Genomic DNA, 24,670 nt, shown 5'->3' on the forward strand with positions numbered 1-24,670 from the left:
GGGCTTGAAGCATCGCTTGGGGCTGCAGCAGTCGGAGAAGGGCTGGGGGAAGGTGAGCTTGGCAGCACCCTCGGCAGCAACCCCTTGGGCTGTTCAACGCCTGGGTACCACGCGATGCCCTGAGCTCATCCCTGCTGCTGTTCCCCCTCCCCTGCACTGGGCTGCTGCCAGGGTGGGGGGCTGCCTTCTCCAAAAGGACCGTGGTGATCTGGGCACCTGGACAGTGTCACCTCCAAGGGGGGATCCAACCTGACCGACCCCCCCCAGTGCTGCCCTTGCGCAGCACTGGCGTCGCGCGGGGTGTTTTGTTTGTCCCCTCCACGCAGGGTGGAGGCACGGGGGGGTCACAGCCCGGCTCGCTGCTCCCAGGGGAGGGTGATTGATGCAAAGCTGTAATCGAGACCGGCAAACACTGTGGACATGAGTCGCCTTGCCTGTGCCACTGCTCTTCCCTCTGCTGTTGCCAGACTGGCTGCGTTAAAAGGAAAGCTCTCACCTGAAATCAAAAATCAAACCTCATTTTGCCTCCCTCCATAAACCCAGCTCTGGTGTTGAACTCGTGGGTTTCTGTTACGGGGATTAAACCTGCGTGTGCTTGTGCAGGTCCGCGCCTTTCCCCTGGCTGATTAGACCCAGCCCAGCCCATAACACTCACCCTGCTCGCAGGGATCACAGAATCACAGAATCAACCAGGTTGGAAGAGCCCTCTGGGCTCATCGAGCCCAACCGTTGCCCTGACACCACCAAGGCAACTAGACCAGGGCACTAAGTGCCATGTCCAGGCTTTTCTTAAACCCCTCCGGAGATGGTGACTCCACCACCTCCCTGGGCAGCCCCTTCCAATGGCTAATGACCCTTGCTGAGAAGAAATGCTTCCTAATGTCCAACCTGAACCTCCCCTGGCGAAGCTTGAGGCTGTGTCCTCTTGACCTATCACTAGATGACTATTAGGAAGCTTTTCAGCTTTTTCCATTCCAGCCTGTCATCTCTGCTCCTCTCCTTCAGTTTTCACACCTCTCAGGTGCTGGGGGATGTTCTCAGACCTCCCTCCCTCCCTCCTGCCTTGCACACCGGTCCAGCTCCGGTCCCGTCACCCCGCTGCCCGCCCTGGCTCACGCAGTGCCCAGGGGTTTGGCAGGACGTGGTGGCACGGCGGCAGCTGCTCCCAGGAGCCTGTCACCCTTTGCCTGGGCACGAGTCCCGCTCTGGTAGTAGTTGCCATATTTTTAGGCTCACACCTGGGCTAGTCCTGCTGCCTTTGCACGGGGGTGTATTTTCCACCCGCGCTGGGGTGGGTCGGGGCTCTCGCTGCAGGAAGGTGGGGAGGTTCGCGGAGTGTTGGGTGTGGGGGACCCCTCGGGTTGTTGTGCTGTGACCTCAGTGGACCCCAAATTCAGCATTAGTGCTGGAGTAAACCTTCTTCTGTGCCCTGACGTGGTGGGTTATGGTTGACCTTTGGAGTGTTTCTCCCGTGCCAGGGTTTGGGTGAAGTCAGTGGTGGTAGCAGAGGGCAGCGTGGCTGTTCCTGGCTCCTGCGGCAATCTTCCACTTGTGTTTTTTTCCAGGCTTATCAACCTCCTTCCCCATCGACGGGACCTTCTTCAACAGCTGGTTGGCGCAGTCGGTGCAGATCACCGCCGAGAACATGGCGATGAGCGAGTGGTCCCTCAACAACGCCCACCACGAGGACAGCACCCCCGGCCTCTCCGAGGAGCTCCTCCAGGACGAGGAGACCTTGCTGAGCTTCATGATGGACCATTCCCTCAGGTCCCCGTTCAAGCAGAGCGAGGCCACGAAGAAAGTGAAAAGCAAAACGAGAACGAACACTAAGAAAAAGCCGCCGAGGAGCAGCCCCCCTGCCGTGGGCGGGAGCCACCCGGAGAGCTCGGAGCCCTGGACTAACAACGCCAGCGACTTGTCGGATGATGCCGCCAAGCCCTCCACTCCCGATCCCAGAGCGGGCAAGTCAGAGAAAGGGGCAATGAAGCTTCCCACTGACCGCAGAGGGACGGGCGAGGCGAAAAGGGCGGCCAGGAAGGGCTCTGCGCCGAAAGCCGGCGAGCCTCACCCCGCGGCCGGGACGAGGGGCTGCGTCAGCAAGGAGGAGGAGGAGGAGGAGGAGGAGACGCCGCGCTGCGCCCAGCCGGAGCCCAGCCCCGCGGCCAAAGTGCCTGACTCCGTAGGTAGCCCCAAAACCGTCGTGCGGTTCAAATTACCAAAGGAGAGCCGAGGGCCGCGGAGGGCGCAGCCCCCCAAGGCCGACGGCGCCGGCGCGGCTCCCTTGCGTCGTTTCGACGCCGAGACGGACGGCTACTTCTCCGACGCAGAGATGAGCGACTCGGACGGGGAGCCCGGCGGCGGCGGCAGGGCGCAGCGGGGCCAGCTCGAGGGGGCCGGCGAGGACATCGTCAGGATGAGCATCCTGGCATCCTAACTCCTCCCGCCCGCGCCGGCTCGGCGAGCCCTCAACCCAGTTCCAACTGCCATGTCCCGATTTCTGCCTGGTATCACAGCACGGGGGGGGGGATTTTTAATATGTGTATATAGTTGGAAATTCGGCACTGTTGTCTTTTCTCTTCTCTATAAGCCTGAGATACAGCTTCAGCTTCACCAACATCGATGGCCGTGACAGTCGTGGTCCCTCCCCAGCTCCCCGCCAGACCCCACTTCCCGGGAGCGCGAGCCAGTGCCTGGCGGGAGCGATGCCGAGGGTGCCGGTACCCGTGCTTTCTGCAGGGCTGACAGTTTCATTAATGGGCATTATTTAACGAGGGGCAGATTTCTGCCCGGGACGGTTGCCCCCCCAGACCAGGGAGTGAGCGGAGGGTACGGTAGCAGCCAGCTGCACGGCTCTGAGGAAGCAAAATAAGCGATACTGAAATAAATAATGACTAAAGCACAAAAAGCTTGTGGGAGGAAAGTGCTTGGGATGGAGGAGAGCAAAGTTACGTTTCTATTTTTAGGAAAAAAACCACCTCGGTCGTTAGTTTTCCCCCTCACCTTTCCATCTGGTCGGGATCCGTCCAGGGGCCAGGATGCAAAATTTCTCCCCGTCGCTGCCCCGTGGGTCGACCCCGTTGAGGTCATTAGAGAAAGTGATTTACTCAGGTGAATTGATGAGCTGTTGGCAAGCTGGAAAATGGCAACGTGGGGCAGGGCGGAGGAGAAGAACATCCTTCCGAGACACCGTGGGGAGCTGCTTTAACCCGGGGGGCTGAGCGAGGTGTTTCTGCCCGTGCTTCTCTCCGCTGGCTGCCGTGGTCCCACCGTGCCGGGGCGGCACGTTCGCCATCCCCTTTGCACAAGGAAACGCTTGACCCCGAGGCCAAACGTGCCGTCACCGCGGGGCAGGGGAAGCGCTTGCCTTCACCGGTTTGTTTTCCTACTCAACGCTACAATGGAAATGGTGAATTTATTCCTCCCCATCCTTTTTTTTTAAATTATTATTCCTTAACTCCTGGTTACAAGCTGTTGGCTCGTTGTGGGAGGGTGATTCACAGAAGCTGACATTATAAATATTACAATAATTTAATGCATAAAATGTCCCCAATAAGCCTTAAATGTTGTTTAAAAGCCCATGTTACCTACAAGTCAGGCGAATTTCCATGTTTGCACTTAATTGCACCATTACTTCGGTTTTGGCTTCAAAGGTCACAGTTAAGTCGTGCTACGTGTTTTATTGGAGTGACCCCAGTGTGAGCTCAGGGAACAAAAAAAAAAAAAAGGAATTCACTGAAACTTTTGTTGTTGTTGTTTTTTAAAAATAAAAAGTGTTTAAAAAAAAAACTAAAAAAAAAAAACCAAACCTGGGACACTTCTGCAACCGGTTAAACCCATCACTAAACAAAAAAAAACCTTGCAATTGTCAAACCAATCAGTCAAATAATGTTTGTGGATGCCAAAGAATATGTCGACAGTCAAGCAGCACAGCCAGAAACCGGAAACTTGTCATTATGAAAAAAAAATTGGAAGTTATTTAGCAACAAAGGACTAAAGACACACTCATACCACACTGCTGCGGCGTTAGGTTCCAAGCTTGCTCCGAGGGATGCTGCTGCTCCGAGACCGCATCCCGCCGGTTTGATTTCCGATGCTTTTTGCTCATTTCACTGTGAGCTTTCTTTTGAAACTCTGAGACTCCTTCAATTGATGTTTTAGAGTAGATCATCAGCCTTCCAAAGTCCTTATTATCGCTCAACTTGCAGCAGAGATAAGCGATGCCAGCGTAGCTCACCCCAGGCATGGCGAGCAGCGGGGGCTGAGCGCCTGCACCCAGCCCTGGCTGAGCCCAGCACTAACCCGGCTGAGACTGACCATGCCTGGGGAGGAATTGTCCTCAGGTGGGAAAAACATTACACAAGTTACTAGCAAGGAAAGAAAAAACCCAAAACCAACAGAAAATCAAAACGGGAACCACCTTTGTTATAAATTAACATAATCCACTGAGGTTGGAAATGAAAAATCTGCTCGTTAATTAAGGCTCGGTATGTTCAGATAATGTTAAATACAGTAAATAGGACTTAGTTTATCTTATCAGGCTTGCTAGCTTTAGCTACAGTATCCTAGTATAAGAGTCATAACAATAATCAATATGCTGCCTTTTAATGGATCTTGCTTCCGTGTGCTTCACTCAATTATGGTTAAAACAAAAAAAAGCAATCCACAAATCTCACTGTACACAGCTCCATTCATCAGCTTCTGCACTACTTGTCTTCTCAGTACAGGAAAGCAAAAAGGGGGGAGACTTTAAAGAGCAACCAACCCGGCACCGCCAGCACCAGGCAATAAAGCAGTTGGAAACGCTCCCGAAATGTCAGGCGTCGTGTTGTGGCATCGGGAGAAAGGTGGGGAAAGCTAAAGGGGCTGGTGGGGCACGTCAGACCCGGGGAAAGGAACGGGGTGGGGGGATAGAGAGGAGAAAAGGGGCTCCCGAGAGCCACGGGGCTGGGCGAGGGCTGGACTGCAGCAGGGTGGCTGTGGCCACCCCGGAGCATCCCTGGTCCAGAGCATCCCCTGCCCGGTGCATCCCCAGCCTGGAGTATCCCTGGCCCGGAGCATCCCTGGCCCAGAGCATCTCTGGCCCGGAGCATCCCCTGCCCGGTGCATCCTCGGAGCAGGGCAGCCTGGTGTTTGGGCGAGAAAAATGCACAAGGAAAATATTTTTGATGTTACTGTAAATGTATTTTGAAATGAATAGAAAGAAAAAAGTAATAAAAGGGTTTATTTTAGTAGAGAAATGTTGTCTTTTAAGATGTATAAACTGCAGGAATGGCCATTTGCACTGTAAGAGCGCCCGTTCCCTTGGAGAAGCAGCAGCCGTTGAGGTGAGATGAGGATGCAAACAGCATCGTGCCCTGATCACGGCGCACAGCCCCGACGTCAACCCCAGCCCTGACGGCTGCGTGGTTCCCCAAGGACAGCTCCGATTCCACGCACCCATTCTCCCCACACCCAAGTTTTAAATTTTTTTCTTCTTCCTTGCCCCGTTTTCTGGGGTCTGGCTGCCTGCTGTCCCACCGAGCTCGCCCCAGGGTGGGATGCAGAGCGGAGCCGGGATGCAGGAGCAGCCGCCGGTGGGAAGATGCTGCTGCAGGGCAGGGCGTGAGGTTTGGTTGTTCTTTAAGGAGTTTTCCCCCCCCCAGTTTGCTCCATTCCACATACAAACAGACCCACTTCACATCAGTTACAGGAAACGATATGAATGTCGCAGGAGGAGAAACCCTTCTGTTTTCTTTGTTTCAAAGAACGTGATGTGCCATTTGTTAATATAAAAGAGAAATATTGAAAATATATTGAAAAGAGCAATTTTAAATTATTTTTGGCTTATGTTGCAATATTTATTTTCTTGTATTAGAAATTCCTTTGTAGAGAAAAAAAAATGTATTTTTCATTAATGCAAAAACCTATTTCTCCTTTTTGTACATTTTCCATGTTAGTTAATCCTTAAAGCAATATAATGTTCTCAAACTCGTTCTGTGTGAGACTGTATTATGCATGCTGTTTGTGTTGCCTTGGAATAGCTCTGTCTGCCATTATTTTCATCCTGTTTAGATACAGTGTATGCTTTAATACACATTGGGACCATGGCCCATTGCTTATGGAAAGAACCCTTTGCATTCCTCAATGTGTTGGCAAATGCAGTCAATAAAGCGGTGTTTTCTGTGTCCCTCTGTGTCGGTGACGTGAGCAAGGGCAAGCAGAGCAAATTCACCTGGAGATCAGAGGGCTGGTTGGAGCATCCTAGGGCTGGTCAGAGCATCCCAGGGCTGGTCGGAGCATCCCGGGGCTGGTCGGAGCATCCCAGGGGTGGTTGGAGCATCCCAGGGCTGGTCGGAGCATCCCAGGGCTGGTTGGAGCATCCCAGGGGATGCAGCTCTGTGCATGGGGATGTGGGGCTGGTCCAGCCCTGCGGATGCAGCCACTGTCTGCCTATAAACAGCGAATTTCTGGATTTCCATTGCATTTCCATTCACATTTCTATTGCCAGAGCTCAGCGAGCCCTTGGGGAGCATGGCTGGAGACATTTGTCAGTGCTGGAGGGGAGAGCCCAAGCAAGAGGGTGCTCACAAAGTCCCCCATGTTTCTGTAATTCCAGGTAACCAATATTCTCGTGGAGATTTAAGCATGGGGCCACTTCATCTGGGCAGGTAATTACTCATCAAGGAATCGCTGGCCATTGGCTTTTTTGTCTTTTATCTTTTTTGGCATTTCCCGGCACATTTTTTTCCTGTAAAATTGACCGAGTGCCCGAGCTGCTGAAGGAAAATGAGATATTTAATAGACATACTTTGTTCAATTTATTACCAAAGTGATTAATCAGGGAACTCACGGTGCACAGAGAAGATGACGCTAAAATCATCAATCTGAGATGGGTCTTGTAGGGGGTGTGGGGAGGAGAGGAGGAAATCCACTTTTAAACTACCATGGCCTTAGTTTTGCTCTTAAAAAAGGATCAGTTAATTGCTAACTAAGGGTTTATTACTGGGCCCTGTTACTGCTCGCAGGGCCCGAGGCACCCCAGTGATGAACTCCTGGCCGGTCCCCAGAGCCCCACGGTGCGGGCACGACACCCTCAGCATCATGCATGAACCCGTCTGTCCAGAGCCAGTTCAAGAGGTCTTCTGTAATAAGTTTTTCACCTGTTCTAGCCAGGGAGATACTAAAGAGTTGTATTTCATGAAGCAGGGAGCGAGGCCAGCCCACCGTGCTCCTCGTTTGAGAAAACCCCTTTGGTTTGACCCCCTGATCTACCCCTCGAGCCCTGGCGATGCCCCTGGCCCTGGGATACTCCCAAAATGTCCAAGGGGGGGATGACACAGAGCACATCCTTACAAACTGGGAAGGATTTTGTCTCCAAAATAACTGAGCCCCATGGAAGAGAGCTAGCCCAATTCCTGGGCAGGTGCATCCCAGCCTCCGGCACCAGTATTAGACCAGAGGTGGCTGGGGTGGGCTGGCTAGATGTGTCGTGGGAATGGGCATGGGAAATGGAAACCAAATGCTTGGAAGTAAGGGAAGAGAGAAGAAAATGTTGGGTGACTAAAAGGCCCACGTGGCCTCCCTTTGTCCCCTTTCCCAGGGAGCCCATTTCACAGGAGACACAATAACCAAGATGACAACCACAGAATCACACAGAATCAATCAGGTTGGAAGAGCCCTCTGGGATCATCGAGTCCAACCGTTGCCCTGACACCACCATGTCAACTAGACCATGGCACTAAGTGCCATGTCCAGTCTTTTCTTAAACACCTCCAGGGATGGTGAAATGAAACAATGAAACAATGAAACCAACCCACCAAGAACAGCTCAGCTCCATATTCCTGGCACCCTTCCCTCTAGGAAAGCACCCTCTAACCCAACCAGCTGGCTCTTGCAGGAGCGAGCTGCACCGAGGAGCTCCACAGGGACAGGACCCGAACCCTGGGGACCCAAACCCAGGCAGCACCCTGCTGCCCATCACCTTTGGCTCAGGCAAGAGCCACCGGTGCTGGTCCCTGAGCCACCAGCCATGGGGGGGGGTCACTGCTGGTTTTGTAGGCACCCAACAGAACAGGGACACTGTTCCCAACCAGTTCTGCAGCACCAGGGCTCCACCAGCATTCTTATTAAATATATATTTATTTATATATATATTTTAAAAGTATATTTATAGTCACTTACAGCACAGAATCACATCAGTTTAATTGCAAAACAAACGTCAGGCTATCCCCTGTATGGTTTGCATAAGGATTGCAAGCACCACCATAAATACTGGGAGGGGCAAATATGCCCCAGTGTCAGTAAATCATTGTCGATGGATGTGAAAAATGAATTAATTTCCCTTCAACTTATCCTGAAAGAATTGCAGTAAGATCTTGTTTTATTGTGTTTGATTAAGTGGCGTAACATAATTCCCCCTCACCATTAAGAACGCTGGTGCTGTACTTCGGCATAAACGCCTCTGATATGATGAGCCTGTATTTAATATTCACTCTTCCAAAGTTAATACATTTAGGAGAGACATTTTGTGTGCTAAAAATAGTTCCTTGGTCTTGGATTTCCTTGTAGGGCTGTGAAATGATCTTCCTGCTGTGATTGCAACAGATGAAGAAGAATAGGGAAAAAAAACCTCTAAAAAAAATAAACAACCCACAAAACAAGGGAAAAAAATCCCACTCCAGCCAGCACCGACCCTGGCTGAACCAGCCGGGTTTCACAAGCGCTGCCTCTGCCTTGATGTCCCAAACTCCACTTGACAAACTCATCCCCAGTTCATTTAATGCACAAGTTAAAGTAGACTCTTGTGCGACGTGGAGGGTTTAACCAGGCACCTTTTTTTCATGGAGGACTAGTGTGGGGAAGCAGAGGTGATGAGATGGGACTGGTTTTGCTCCTGTGATGGCCCCATGTGCTGGAGATCATCCATGGAATCATGGTGAGGAGGTGCTCGGCTCCCAGCCAAGCCGTTTTGGGGGCACAGGGTGAGCCCACGGCTCTGCCCATACCCATCCCTCACCCATGAGAGGGTACCACGGGCGCTGGTCCTGCACCTTGTCTGCGCAGGGGGATACATCATGCAAATGGCAAACTATTTATAGTGGAATTAGCAGGAGGGAGGAGGAACAGAGCCCCTGCCAAAGTCAGGAGTGGGGTGCTGGGGGTGGTGTTGGGGCTGTGGCTGCCCTCAGGAATGAGCCCTGGGGGTGCCCGTGAGCTCTGCTCGTGTGGGATGGAGATTCCCAAGGTGGTGGTGTGGCATTTCCCAGCCCAACCCGCTCTGCTGAGCATCAGGCACAGTGTTTTTGCTCAGGAGTAGCTGCTGTACATCCAGATGTAATAAAGATTAAAATAATTGACTGCCTGTGCTTGTATTTTAAGTGGTACTTCATAATGCTGACACTGAACACTACGAGAGAACGCAGAGGTTAAAACATTGCTGCTGCGGCTCGGTCATTAGCAGCCCTGCGATGAGCCTGATGGTCTGATCAATGGAATGGAGTTTTTCCTGGGAGGCAGGCAGGACAAAAAGCGAAATAACACATCTGCAGCCGTAACTCCCAGGAAAATGGTTCTGTGTTTGTTTAGGATGATGCTGCCATCGGAGCAGGACACCGGCCATCCACGCAGGACCTGCCACGTGCTCTGCCTCCGTCCAGGCATCCCCCTGTGCAGGCTGGAGGGCTACGAGCAGCTCCAGACGCCCGGCAAGCGAGAGATGCCCTGTGGAAAGCAAGGTACCGACAGCCTTTCCAAGAACACGCTGCTAAAAATAGGTGTTTGTTGGATGGGACACACAAATAACACTCACGCTGCGCGGGGGAACCGGCAGCCGGGGGATAAATTCCTGCCCTTAATAAGCAAACAGGATTGATAAAGCGTTTCTAAAAGAGGGAAATCAGCAATTTTTGCAGCTCCAGCTTTAAAATTACTAAGTTTGGGGGATAAAGCAGAGCAGTGAGGATGCCAGTCCTTGTGCCGCGCAGTCCCAGGTGCCATCGTGGGGGGCACAGGAGTCCCCGACACCCAGAGAGCAGCACACAGCCTGGGGATGGGCCAGTGCCCCAAAGGGCTGCTTCTGGAGACCCGCGGGGAGCAAGCTGGTTCCAATCAGCTTTTTAAATCCCCAACACCAAGAGCGAGAGCCGAGCAGCATCGCTGTGCAGCCAGAGGCAGGACGGGGACACGCATCCCCTGCGCCCCGAGCATCGCCTCCTCAGCACGAGCTCCTCTCTAGCAGCAGAAGGCACCGTGGGTGATGTTTTGGGCTTGCAGGGATGCCGAGGCACAAGGTCAGGTGTGGGACAGCAGCGCTGCCATTTATCAGCACGGCACAGATGTGTGCCGAGCCGTGAGGACTTTGGTTACCCCTGCGACGTGAAGCCTGCGAGCATCTCCCCAGCCCTCTGCGTGTGCTAGACAACAGCTCTGAAACTGGCTCCTATCAACACCCCAGGACGAAGCAGCACCATGAATAGCCGAGCGGCATGGGCAAGGCACAGCCGGAGCCGAGAGCCACCGTGCCCCCCCCGCACCAGCAGCCGCCCCTCAGCATCCCACCAGCCCCCCGCCACGTGTGTGCGATATTTGCCATCAAAGCATTAGAAAATAGTCGGCGAAGATGGTGAAGATGAAGTAACTGCCCCACCTGCCACCAAGGGAGATGTCCCTGTCGCCTCCAGCTCACAGCTACAGCTGGAAAACATGACCCGAGCTTTGAAACTCGGCAAATCTGGTCCTCTAGAGCAGCTCTGGTGGGAAATACCCTGCAAAGGTATTTCCATCCCGCTCCCTTCCATCCAGCTTCGCCTTTGCTGGAACCAGCAAGGAACCAGCAGGAACGCAGCTGGTTTGGGAGCAACCAGCCACCAGCCAGTGTTACAGCGACAACTAAATGTAATTATCACTTGAAGACACCCTCAAGCTGGGAAAAGACTTCCCAGCATCCGGCATCCCCTGGAAAGTTATTTAAAAGCCAGTTAAATTAGTTTATCTGTCTCAGGCCATTCAAAGTTTCCCAGGTTGAGGGGGATGCGAACCCCACAGGTACTGTACACCGTGTTGTTCTTGTTCTTGCAGATTTTGTTGTCTTTTACCTAATATTTAGATGTTGAGTGACTCCTTGTTTAACCATCTTATCTGTGCGATACCAATCTGCAGCGGTGACATTTCAGGGTTATTGCCTTTGCAGCATCTGTAATAACAGAAGGATGAAAAATGTCAACATGCGTCCGGGACAAGGCAAATATGCACTGAGTATTCGGGGTTGTTCTACATGGAGAGAAAAGATAATGGATTTTTTTTCCCTTGTGATGAGTACAGAAGTTGCAAGGGGGAAAAAAAAAAAAGGTTGGCTCTGGGTGTTTTTATTGCTCTAGTCCTCCCTACCCTCGTCCCCTCTGGGTCTCGGCAGCATCTCAGCAGGAAAGCTGGCAAAGAGCCCGTTAAATGCAGGGCACAATATGCCAAACCACCAGGAAACCCAGCAAAGGCTGCATCACAATGTCCCCTTAGCAGCTCTGCTTGCAAGTTTGGGTTTGGTGGTAAATAACAGGAGAGCGATGGTAAACTGCTCAGCTTTCATAGTGGTTTGCTGTGAACCTCTTCAAAGAGAAGGCAAATTTTGGCTAAGGTGCCTTAAGACCAAAATTAAAGGTACTTTTGAGGCTGTAAACTTCACTGAGAGGACTGTTTGGGACTGGAACAGGGTGTGTGGTGGCAGGGAAGCTCAGAGGCAACTGACAAGAGGACACAGCCTCAAGCTTCGCCAGGGGAGGTTCAGGTTGGACATGAGGAAGCATTTCTTCTCAGCAAGGGTCATTAGCCATCGGAAGGGGCTGCCCAGGGAGGTGGTGGAGTCACCATCTCTGAAGGGGTTTAAGAAAAGCCTGGACATGGCACTTAGTGCCATGGTCTAGTTGCCATGGTGGTGTCAGGGCCATGGTTGGACTCGATGATCCCAGAGGGCTCTTCCAACCTCATTGATTCTGTGATTCTGTGACTGAGCATAACGTGCCTGATGGGGTAGAAAGAGCATCCCATTCCAGCCCCCCAGGAGCTGCCACATCCCCAGGCTTGGAGTCACGCAGCTTGAAGGAACGAGCAAGGAATTAGCTCTTTACTGAATGGCAGGAAAGAACTGAAAGAACCAGAAGCCAGTTCCCAGCAGTGACTGAAACATCTCCCAGACTCAGCTGTCGACTAAACCCAGCTCGAACGAGCTTCTGCAGCTCTCTGAAGGCAAGCGGCAGGAGCAGGGGTCCTGCTGGTAAAACATCTCCATCCCCTTCGCTTTGTGCCTCTTTGCCTTTCCCGGGACAGCACGCAGGGCTGGGGCTGTGTCCCCTCCGTGGGACCCCAGGGATGCTCCCTCGAGCTGGTACAAGCAGAAACCCAGCCACAGGCAGCAGTTTCATCTACATTTTGCTCTGAGATTTTGACTCATCCCAACCTGAAAGTCAGAACGAAACTCACAGCGGGGAGGGGGGGACCTGAGGCACCGAAACCCAGGGGGAGGCTTGCACCCACGCCCGGGAGCAGAGGGCAGCGGGGAGGCTGCAGGGGCTGGCACCAGGTCAATGCTGGCACCTCTGCACGCTGGTCCCCTCTGCTCTCCAGCCCGGCTGCCCACGGGGGCTGCAGCCCCTTTGGGGATGCTCTTGGACCCGATCTGAGCAACAGGACTCACAGGCTCAGCTCCTCCGTGGAGGAATTCGTTTTCAATCCTGTGACACCATCAAATGTAACCCTAAAGGAAAAGCCCAGCCCGAAACGCTGCCCCAGCCCAGCTCCACTTCCCTAAGGACCGTCCTGGACTCCCCACCCCACACGCTGCCTTTGCCCCACACAGCTGAGCCCTGCCACAGCTCAGTGCAGCTCAGCAGTACGGGGGGATGCCTGGCACGTGCAATTACGACCCCAAATAATCAAGGCAGGGAACATAACTTCTTCCTAACCGAGACGAGGAGCTCATGGTGCTGCCCATCCCAGCTCAGCCCCTGCCCCTCCACCCCCCTGGGGCCACCATCTCCCCTCGGCGCAGCTTTGGCACCTTCGCCTGGGGAAGGGGAGGGAGGCGAAGGCATCAACAGCATCATCTTCCCCACAAAACACATGAGTCACCTCCGCAAGGCGCAGCCGGTGTCAGCCCGAGCCCCCTCCTTCCTTCCTCCCCACGCCGCCACTTTCGACAGCCACCAGCTCTGCTCGAAAGGATGCTGCTTTTCAGAAGGTTTTTTTTTTTTTAGTGGTCTATCTGGGCCAGCTGGCTTCGGAAAGAAAAACCTGGGCTTATGTCCCCCGTCCCCGAGTCACACGCAGCTCTCCGAGCCGTTTGTGTCGGGTCTGATGCGGTGGAGAGGGGCTTTGCAATTATTTTATGACTTCTCACGTCTGATTTGATGGCAAACCGGCCCCGCAGCCCCACAGGCAGGCGATTGCATTGCAGAGCGTGCCAGAGCCGTCGCTGCTCCTCCAGATGACGTTGGGCTGTCCCCACGTGTCAGTCCTGGTGGATCACCACCCAGCAAGCCGGTGGGTGGGAGCTAGGCTGGACCTGGCAAAAGAAACCCATAAATAAATAAAACCCTCAGCAAAAGCAGCACTCAGCCTGCTGCAGGGAGCGTTTGCCCCAGCCCAGCCACCCCCAGGACTGGGAGCGACCCAGAGGGGTGCGGGGCTGTGCCCGGAGCAGCAGCTTTGGTGGTGGCAGCACGTGGGAATTGCTCTTTTCTGCAGGAATATGAGGCCCCAGCAAGGTCACGGGCAAAGCTCCCTGGCTGCAGCGGGCTGGTGCTGGCGAGCATCACCAACACCGTGCCTGGCTACCCACCCGTGAACGCAGCAGCCCCGCGCCCTCGCCAGCACCTCGGCTGTGCCCCACCAGACCCAGCGTGCCACAGCCACTCTGTATTTGCTGCCACCTTGAAGACCGGTGGCACGACCCTCAATCACTGGGACCTCTCCTGCCTTTAGCTGGGAGGACCGAACTACACAGTCACGGCCCAAATCCAGCCGTCTCCTTGGTCGGTGTCTTTGAGTGACATTAAAATGGGCTCAAGGTCTGTCCTGATGAACACCCCACCAGTGCATGCTCCAGGAGACATCCCAGCACCGGGGAAAGCATTTTTTGGAAGCTCAGGTCCACTGGGTTGGTGTGATGCTGTCACGGGGATCACACCAAGTGCCTGCGGAGCAGCTTCGTTCCCCTGGGACAGCCTCGGCGCAGCTGAAGGACCGTCCCCCCATGCTGCTGTGTGTGTGGAGGGGCAGCTCCGCCACAGCTCCCTGCTTTTATTGAGCACCACATGAACCATTATTGCAGCAAACCGCAGGGGAAGGGTGGGGATGCGCTGAAATTTGCAGGCTCCTGTTAGATACAAACGCTGCTCGGGTGCGTGGCGGTTACTTACCCACGTGGTTTGTGCAGAGAAATCGTGCAAATAAATATAAAACAGCACTTGAAAGAGCCCTGGGGGTGCTGATCAACAGCCGGCTGAACATGAGCCAGCAGTGTGCCCAGGTGGCCAAGAAGGCCAATGGCATCCTGGCCTCTGTTAGGAATAGTGTAGCCAGCCGGTCTGGGGAAGTGATCGTCCCTCTGTGCTTGGCACTGGTGAGGCCGCACCTTGAGTACTGTGTCCAGTTCTGGGCCCCGCACTTCAAGAAAGATGTTGAGGTGTTGGAGCAAGTCCAGAGGAGGGCGACCAAGCTGGTGAAGGGTCTGGAGGGTCTGACCTACGAGGAACGGCTGAGGGAGCTGGGGGTGTTTAGCCTGGAGAAGAGGAGGCTCAGAGGTGACCTTAGTGCAGTCTACAACTACCTGAAGGGAGGTTGTAGCACAGTGGGAGTCGGCCTCTTCTCCCAAGCAACCAGCGATAGGACAAGAGGACACAGCCTCAAGCTTTGCCAGGGGAGGTTCAGGTTGGACATTAGGAAGCATTTCTTCTCAGCAAGAGTCATTAGCCATTGGAAGGGGCTGCCCAGGGAGGTGGTGGAGTCACCATCTCTGGAGGGGTTTAAGAAAAGACTGGACATGGCACTTAGTGCCATGGTCTAGTTGACAGGGTGGTGTCAGGGCAATGGTTGGACTCGATGATCCCAGAGGGCTCTTCCAACCTCATTGATTCTGTGATTCTGTGATTGTGTGACTGAGCATAACGTGCCTGATGGGGTAGAAAGAGCATCCCATTCTGGCCCTTCAGGATCTGCTACATCCCCCCAGCTTAGAGTCACGCAGCTTGAAAAGCACTTGAGGATCTTTTTCGGATGAAAGCCAGGGCCAGCTCGAGCCAGAGGGAGATAGATGGGGGCTTTCAGAGGCTGGACTTCCCCTGGCAGTCACTGCAGGCACTCAGCAGGTTGGGCAGCAGGCACGGGAATCCCGCAGCACCAGCCCAAGCCCGAGCACAAGGGGTGTCTGTTAAGTGAGATGCTTAAACTGGGAATTTCCCATGCTAACCTGCGACGCCTCACCTTGGCTTTCCTCACGCAGCATGAACCGCCATGGGAAATGCCTTTAGAACACACACACACACACGCAGCCTCACAGCTGTGCTAACGTTTCCTACGCCACTCGTGCTGAGAGAAAAACAGTTAAACAAGGCCGGATGGCATCAGCAACCACCAAAAAGCCAAACTGCGGTGAAGCTGCCGGGTTAAAGAGCATCTCCTTGTGCAGCTCCCACTTACGGCCGAGCATCCCACCAGTGCTGGCACCTGCAGTCACCTGAAAGGGGTTTTTGGCCTTATAAGAGTCTCTTAGAGGCACAACTACATTGAATATCTTATAGGAAAAAAATATATTCATAGAATTTAAGGCTGAAAAATTCAGTTCCACATGGGAAGAGAGAGAGGCCTTGACTCACGTCCTTTACAGTCACGACGTGTGGCATCAGCCGTCGCCAAGGCTCAGCGGGGTCCCTGCACCCCTGTGGCAGGTGCTTGTCCTGATCAGGGACCATCCTCTGAACTCTGCTTCTAAGGACACCTCGTTTCAGAGGGCTGCCGAGGAGCTGGGGTATACATCAGTAGTTTGCACAGTAGCTTTTTGCAACTATTTTTGCTTTTTGCTGATATTTTTGGGTCCTGGGAGCCCTCCTGTGGGGTGCTCAGGACCAGGGGAGCTGATGGAGGCTGAGGGTTTCCCCCCTTCCCACCTCGGGCCAGGACCGCAGCGAGCCCGGCTCCGAGGACGGCCACAGCGAACCCCCCGCCTCCTGCACAGATCTGAGTTTTATGTTACAACGGGTGAAGAAACACTGTTCTCACAGCCACCTGATGTGAAAATTATTCCTTGGGAATTTCCTGGAGTGGGGAAGGGAAAAAGCCACCCAAATCCATGCAGACCACCACAGATCTCCAGTACAGCCTCCACCACCCAGGCAGGACCCCTCTCCCCAACCCCATTTCCCCCCTGGGATGCCACCGCCCACCCCCATCCCACACGCTGCTGGTTTCTAACCAAAGGCCACTGCAAACGAGACCGAGATCCCCAGCTCATTTTATGTTAGACACTAAACAGTCATAAGATGATCACTTCAACTTAATTATAGAATAATTAAGCCCTCATACTCCTGTCATCTGCAACTGTCAACGGCCGTCTGAGCGGAGCTGCTGCTCCCCTGGAAGAGCCGTCACTCATCGCCGCCAGCTTCTGAGAGGTGTCAAAATAGGGGTAATTGTGCCTGCAATGCCAGCGAGCAGCTGTAAACAGGGGATCATGCTTCGCCTCAGAGCTCTGCCGGAGCAGGGGCCGCAGGGAGCCAGGCAGCCTCGAGCCCCAGCGCAGGGTCCCCGCGTCCCAGAGTCGGAACCAACCCTGATCCTGCTCCCCCACTACATCTCCTGCAGCTGACCCGACCACGCCGTGTTGTCCCCCTCTCCCGAGAGGGCCGACAGCCCCACGAGGTCTATACCCAAACCCAGGCTTTCTCCTTCCCCTGCTGCTGCCTCCCCTCCCGGCCGAGTCACGGAGCTCCCCGTGCATCCACGCACCGCTGTAACTACCCATTCATTATTGTTTCATTTCCACAAGCACCACGTACAGCTTGCAAGGTTTCATGTAGGATTGCTCTGCTGCCTGCCAAAAATCCTGCCACCTTTCTGGTTTCCCAGCGAGTCATTCCTGTTGCTCCAGCAGCACCCTGCCAGCCACCGGGCAGGGGGAGAAGAACATCTCATTCAATTAAATCAATGATTAATTTTTTGCAGGAGAATAATGACCTATATGGAGGGTTTCCCTCACCTTTGGCTGGTGCTGCTCCCAGCTTTTCTTTCTCACCCGTGGCCCAGCCACGCTTTAATAGATTCCTGATTAATCACCCTGGGAGGCGGCCGTGATTCATTGCCTCCTCCAAACAAGCGCCTTCCTCACCCTGCCTCGCCAGGAGCCCGCTGACCTCGCAGCCCTGCCTGCAGCCGACGCGGCTTTTGGCTGTTCCTTGTCAACACAGTCTGATTTGTTTGGGTGAGCCTGGAAAATAAAAGGCAAACAGGAGAGCGAGAGTCACCGCGGCACGCTCGGCACGTGGCACCGTGCTGCCCGGGCTCTGCCAAGCGGTGCTAGCAGGGACCCATGAGCAGGAGGCGCAACCTAAAAATGCTCTGAGTAGAGACACCTCGATGCTGAGCTTCATCCTTTGTCTGCTCCATCCTCAGGAGGGGGTTTGGGATGGGGAGGCTGGAGGAGGGCTGGCTCCTCACCCGGGCAGTTGCGGTGTGATGCTGCTGGAGGCGGAGGCACCGGGACAGAGATCCCGAGCGCTGGAGATGCTGAGCTCCCCTTGCAGCTCAGGTTATCATAGAATCACAGCATGGTTTGGGTTGGAAGGGACCGTAAAGACCATCTAGTTCCAACCCCCTGCCATGGGCAGGGACACCTTCCACCAGACCAGGTTGCTCCAAGCCCCATCCAGCCTGGCCCTGAACACTGACAGGGAGGGGGCAGCCACAGCTTCTCTGGGCAACCTGGGCCAGTGTCTCACCACCCTCACAGCAAAGAATTTCTTCCTCAGATCTCATCTAAATCTCCCCTCTTTCAGTTTAAAACCATTCCCCCTCATCCTATCACTCCATACCCTCTCCCGCTTTCCTGTAGCCCCTTCAGGTACTGGAAGGTACTAGAATATCTCCCCAGAGCCTTCTCTTCTCCAGGCTGAACAGCCCCAACTCTCTCAGCCATAGAGCGGATTGTACTCCACGTGCTGCTGGAGCACAAGCAGCCAACCCTGCCCTGAGCCGTCCCCATGTCCCCGCCGCGCTGAGCCTGCTCACTTGGAGCTGCCACCCGAGGCGGACCCAGACAGCAGCCCAGCATCACCACAGCGGGGAGAGATCCCCCAGCGCAGGCAGAGACACACACAAAATGCAAAAGCAAATCTGAACAAAGGGGGCGGCTTAAATCTGCATCACAAACACAACTTTTTGCATCCACGTGCTTTTCAAGGGAAAGCTGTTAACCACGGTATTTTTCCTGGGTGACTTGTCAGACAAAATCGCTGCCCTTCGCAAAGGTGTGTTGGCCCCAAATAGGGGCTTGTCTGCCCTTTCTTACCCCCGAGTTTGACTTTCTCTTTGTCCTCACAGAGCAATTGAGCAAACGGCTGCCAAGGATGTTCTGTTCCTTGTAAAGAATTCATTCCTCTTCCACCAGCTCCACACACCAAAGGTCTGGAGATCATCGCACAACTCCCTGAGCACCTAAAACCCATCGATGTTGAGAGGTTAAAGATTTTAAAGCCTGCTGCCACCTATGGATGGAAGGCAGCGAGAGCAGGAACCCCCCGGGGCTTCCCAGACTTAAAGCCATAAAAGACTTAAAGACTTAAAGTGGTGGGGAGATGCCAGCAGCCCTGGGCAAGACCTGAGCTTTCTCCTTCTTCAGGCAAACTCAACAAGGTGCAGGACACAGAGGGCTGAGGGAGGGTATTGGGAAATTTGCTACCTCTCACGTGAATACACATAGTACAAGAAAGGAAATAAGCTGTTTTTTTGGCTTGCTGGATTAATCTGATTACGGTGGTTTTATTGACAGACTAAGGCTTGCCCTCCCCTTTACTTACTTGTTCTGATGTAATTAAATCCTTAAAAAAATTGTATATGTTTGCATTCAGATTGCTCAGGTGATAATTCCTGTGATAAAACTCTACAGAATACCTAAAATGGATGTTTGTGGGGCCAAGGAAACTTCAGAGCGGCAATATTCCACCCTTGCTGGAGGAAACAGGGTTATCTGTAACAGAAAGGACGTGATATTTGTACAGCATCCTACCTAGCAGAGCTTTTGGTTCATGGAAGAGGCTGTTGGGTCGGTGGCAGGGGACACCTCACCCAACCACTGCATTACTCTTTAGAAAAAAGATTTAATACTTTCAACACGGGGTTAAAGATGTCCTATTATTTTATTCCTTTTTTGTAATTTCATCAGCTTCAGCTCCTTGACAAACCTGTTTTCCTTTCATCCTGAGTCATTTCGCATGAAGAAACTATTGTTCTAACCCGTGACTCACCAGTTTGCATCACCGCTTTCCAAACCCCTCGGGGCCCGCGGGCTTCGAGGCAGGCAATGGCAGCCAGCCTTTATTTACCAATAAACAGCCACTTCGTTGCTGCATTGACTCATCTCTGTTTAAGCCTTGTTTCGTTCCTACTTCCCAGCCGTGAACCCGGAGTGATCGTTCTGTTTGCTTTTGTAATCGCCTTTTATGAAGAGCGTTCACACGCACCACAGTCTGCTCTTTAAATACACATACAGAAACCTGGAAGGAGACACAAGTATCTAAATGCTAGTGCTGAAATACCTGGAAATAACGAGTTTCCAGAAGCCAGCCTGCCACGAGGTAGAAAATGCACTTGCTTGTTCATAGAATCACAGAATGTGAGGGGTTGGAAGGGACCTCTGGAGATCATCGAGTCCAACCCCCCAGCCAGAGCAGGACCAGTCTAGGGCAGGTTACATTTCTGTGAAATGAGAAAACCAGGAATGAAGTTAAATCCAGGCTCCCACTGGTCTTTTTTTCCTCCATGTTCTTGCTCTCCCTCCTCGCGTGACTTTTTCACCCAGTCCCCAGGACAGGCTCTGCTTCTCCTCCCACCTGCCCGCACAGGCAGGCTGCTGCTCGTCCCAGCCAGCTCCTGCCCGGCGCAACCCAGCACACAACCCACTCCCTGCCCACTCACCCTGCTCTGGATCCCAAGGAGGCTGCCTCAGCCTCCCCACAGCAGCGAGCGATGCCAAAAGTGGGTGCTGGTCATGGAGACACGACCCAAGGGTGGACTTAGGGCCATCCTTGAGCACTGGAGGAGGAATTAAGCATCGAGGTTGGGGAACATGAGTGACCTTTGCACGGGGGATGCAGGCTCAGCGCTGGAGCTGATGCAGAGTGGAGGTGCCAGGGACGGTCCCAGTGAGGGCAGGTGGGTCACATCTCCTGGGGAGCAGCAGGGGAGGGCATGGCCCAGGCAGGCTCCAGCAGAAGGCTCAGGGTAGGACCAGCTCCTTCCCCACTGCAGCCTTGTGCCGCGCGGGTCACCATTGGTACCCCCCAATGAGCGCAGAAGCAGAGGACACACGACCCATTTCTCCCACATATTTTTTTCCTTCTTTCGCAATCTTGAGACACACTTTTTTCTTCTTTTAATTTTGCAGAAAGGCTCCAAGTCTCAGCCACGTGTGTGTTTTAAGAATTTACTTCAAATCCTGACTGTACAAAAGAAAACATGGGGTTTTTGGTGATTTTTTTTCCTAGATGCTTTGTGAAGTGCTCTTATACCCACAAGGTAAGATATTATTAAGGAAACTCACAGCGCCTTCCTCTTACCTGCTAACACAGGGGGTGGGTTCTTGCTTTACTGCTTGACCTACTTCCCTTTCAATAAACATCTTCCAGCAGCACCATGTTCTGCAGTAAGTTCAGATTCACTTTGTACTCCTGGAGAGGTGCGAGTCCAACGATAGCTGACCAGGTCAGACAAGGACTTCACCAGCACCAGCTCCACGGCGTGTATTTCATAATTTCATGTTTACAGAGACATAAATAGAGTCCATCCCAATCCCACAGTCACATGCATGAGGATCTGTTACACATTCTTTGCTGCACTCGGGCTTGCAGCAGCTCTGTGAACTTCAACTAACCACAGCGACACTTCTTTGGTTTTCATTTCTCCCAAAATAATAGCAGCAAACACCACGTGTAAATCATTTACGGATTCGCTCTTGCCTTCTGCCTGACAACAGCTCTGAAAATACAATAATTTCTTCTTTGATAGAGGACCCCCTTACAAGTTCCTTCCCCAGGATTTTGAACAAACTCCCCAAAACAGCCGGGGGGGGGGGGTGGGGGGGAAAGTCATATTGTTTTTTAAACTTAGGAGGTAATTCAAACTACAGATTAGGAAACAAAAGGATATTATGCAAGTGGTAATAGCAGACAGGAGGGCTAGATGAGGAGTAAAAATAAAAAAAAAAGGACTATAAATCAAAAAAACCTTCTCTTTACAGACAAATTTTCAGGTACAACCATCAAATCGACATACCTTCTCCAGGGGATGCTCATCGGAGCTCTTCAGAGCCAGCTGCCCCAGAGAGCAACGAGCAAGAGAACAGGACATATTTCCTAGAAAATGCCTGAGTAAACACCTCATTTTGTAGGCACACCCAAACTTATTTACACCGATGCTAAACGTGTCTCAGATGCCAGTACCAAAGCTAAGCTCTAAAAAAAGGCAAGCTGTATCATCAGCCCGGCCTCCTCCTGTCCCGCCTCGACGCTGTTTCTCCAGGCAGCGCCCAGAACTCCAGCTGCTCGCCCCTCCTGTAGCTGCACATCTGAATTTCCCCCACGGCATCTCCTGTAATTATTTATTCACCGGTAAAGCAAAAGCTTTTAATTTTCTCTGCTGCAAACTCCTTCTGACTTTTTTTAGCCTTTAAAACCTACTATGAGCACAGACTTTCACTGTGTCCTCTGCAATTTCATGCTAATACATCTCATTTTGAATAGATTTATTTTAAACCTCTTGTGTGTGTATATTTACATATTGCAGATGTATTATGTACTTACACACACACATAGCAAGGAATAGAAGAATTAAGTGGCACACACAGGAGTCTTCCTTTCCCTGTTCCCATTTATTTGAACCTAAACCAAAATCCTGCTCTAAGCAGACAGAAATGGTGTTTGGGCACTGGGGCTGGAAGCAACAGTCTAGGCTGAACTCAAAATCCAGCTCTGAGTGGCAACAGGCACAAGAGAGCTTAAAATATGGTTTTAAGTTTTGCAGCTGGTGCTTATCTCTGGTCAGAAGTCAAGTGCACTGAACGAGTGACCTCAGCTTTGTCCTTGGGGAACAGTCGACCAAGGATCAGCCGTTTTCAGTGGCTTAGCAAAACCCAGCTTAATTGTAGGATACTGGGCAGATTCCAAAATAACCCGACTAACGCTGGCATTACCGTAGCGTGCACAGACTGAACACAGCTCCTCTCACTGGCTCGCTCCTCTCTCCCCTTTGCTTTCACAAGCACCAGCGTTTCCAAATACCAGCCCCGGGCCCAGCCCACAAACAAGCCGTGGCACAGCAGCGTTAGGAGCCCTGTTATAATTGTTCTCCCTCTTACCATGCTGGCAAGAGGATATTTTTCAACCCAATTAATTTCTCCCTTCCTCTACTGCACAGGCAGGAACTTAGCGAAGTATTTCCTAGAGATGCTCACGTGTTCCTCACGGCAGCCCCCGCGCCGTGGTCCCCAGTGCTGACCCTCTCCTCCAGCCTCCTCGCTGCCCGATTTCCTGCAAAGCTTTTAGGTTTCAACAAACCCTTCACAAAGATTTTAACAAACTAACTTCAAACAAATTCTGACCTTCCTCTCAAGAGCCACATTCTCACTGAAAAGCAGCTTCCTTTGCTCAGAAACCCCATGTGCTACAAACCCTGAACCACTTCAGATCCTCTCGACAGGGTGAGATCAGGTTCCCCTCGTTAGCTCAGCTCCCCCACGTGCACCTACTACTGCAAGCGCCAGTCCCATCCCTTCCCAGACCAGCAGCTTGTCACAGGACACCCCTTGTCAACAAGCCACCTGGAGCCACTCCTGGGTTCGGGTACTCAAGTATCAATAAATTGCTCAGATCAAGTCTCCAACAACTCATCTCTTCCACAGGCTACTGCCAACGGTTTGCTCCAGCTAGTGCTGCTCCTGGGAGTTAATCAAACCATTCTGACAGCAAAGCACCACCTTTGCAGGGGGAAAATCTAACCAAACAGTATCAATTCTTACTCACCTGGGCCAGAAGCAGGCATTTGGACCCAAATACTGGAAGTCTGCCTTTAAATTTTCTCTTTTTTACAAGGACAGTGTTTATCTACACTGCACATTTAGGACAGAGAATCAGAAATCACAAGGAGATCCAAGCTTTGCACCCACTTACCTACTAAGTATTGTCATAGTTGGGTGCAACACAGCTGACAGTGAATGGTATATGCTTAGAGCAGCTTTTTTGCTATGAGCACAGAGGAGGTGACCCAAAACATCACTGATTTACACACGGTCTGGGCAGTATCTTCAGTAGGTCGCATGTGATGAAGGCTTCTGTCATCACTCTAGGACATGGACGAACGGTGCCCAGGTGAAGGGGGGCATTGCTTCATTTGACACTGCTGGTGGTTGCTGTGTTGCTCTTCTTATTCAGGCAGTGACTAGGTACGACCTAATCCCTCCGGACCTCACTTTCTTCTCAGGTTACACAAGGATAAGAAAACCCCTCTGCCTCACAAGGATGCTGAGGCAGCATTAGCAGTTAGAAAGCTTTGAGATCCCGGAATGAAAGGCATCAGAGGCTCTAAAATATTATTATAAATGTCATTTTTCCATGTTTTCTGAACAGTGGATTTGCTTCCACGCACACATGAACAGAAACCCCAGCAAAGAAGAGATGAGTTAGTTACACCCAGCTGAAAAAACCCCAACTCGCTTCTAGATTATTACTAAGTCAGCACACTTTTTTTCCTGGTTTTGATAATTTGACAAGAACTACCTGTTTGAAACTCCTTTTCTTCAAATTCCAGGTTGGAATTTTATTTTCTATTCCCAATACTTAAATTTCAAGCATGGGACGGGATAACATAGTAACAAACACCACATTAAGAACATGTTTAAAAACACTTTTTCTTTAGCTTTTCTTCTGCAGTTTATTATATAAATTATGCTTTTAAACATTTAGAGCACTCACATTTCAAAACAGAAAAATGTTTAATTCCCCACTGAGATACTAGTGCAAAAAGTGATTTATCTAAGTGCAAATAAGTTACATGTCCCCACTGACAGCCACTGGATTAGGCTGTTTTTAATATAACTCCGAAGTCCATAACTAACAATTACATTATCTACACTAAATCTGAGCATGTTGTAGTCAATAGAAATACTGGACTTTGGTTGGTAACAACCAAATACTGACAGTACAAACAAGAGAAGAACAATTCGACTTCAAGCAGACCTGTGAATTCACTGGGATTGGAGACCACCACCACAATTCTTCTGACCTGGCTTTAGTTATAAATAAGTGGATGCCAAATGTTCTATTTGACATTCAGTTCCAACCATTAAAATACAATAAAGCTCACGTGCACGCAGGTATTGTATTCCAGTGAATGCCACAGGTCATCTTTGGCACATCATAGACAGTACCTGAACACTGAA

The 24,670-nt window shown here is 52.0% G+C and overlaps 1 protein-coding gene and 1 long non-coding RNA gene across 5 annotated transcripts in view; one reads left to right on the plus strand and one right to left on the minus strand.

Moving 5' to 3' along the window:
* The window catches only part of JADE2 (jade family PHD finger 2), a 76,199-nt gene extending 70,033 nt beyond the window's left edge, over positions 1-6,166 (plus strand). For all 3 annotated transcript variants that reach the window (XM_068409413.1, XM_068409415.1, XM_068409414.1), the window contains one exon: positions 1,566-6,166. In XM_068409413.1, the coding sequence (XP_068265514.1) occupies positions 1,566-2,434 (869 nt within the window). In that variant the 3' untranslated portion in view covers positions 2,435-6,166. The remainder of the gene's footprint in view (positions 1-1,565) is intronic.
* Positions 6,167-10,547: 4,381 nt separating this feature from the next.
* Positions 10,548-22,936, minus strand: LOC137667931 (uncharacterized). Of its 2 annotated transcripts, XR_011048863.1 has the most exons (4): positions 22,905-22,936; positions 21,511-21,590; positions 13,099-13,531; positions 10,548-11,170 (listed from the first exon to the last, which is right to left on the minus strand). It is a non-coding gene; the product is annotated as an uncharacterized lncRNA (long non-coding RNA). The 2 variants fall into 2 exon arrangements; XR_011048862.1 differs by lacking the exon at positions 22,905-22,936 and having other exon boundaries at positions 21,511-21,796.
* Positions 22,937-24,670: the final 1,734 nt, after the last annotated feature.

The sequence above is a fragment of the Nyctibius grandis genome, chromosome 10 (assembly GCF_013368605.1).
Source record: "Nyctibius grandis isolate bNycGra1 chromosome 10, bNycGra1.pri, whole genome shotgun sequence".
Lineage (NCBI taxonomy): Eukaryota > Metazoa > Chordata > Aves > Nyctibiiformes > Nyctibiidae > Nyctibius > Nyctibius grandis.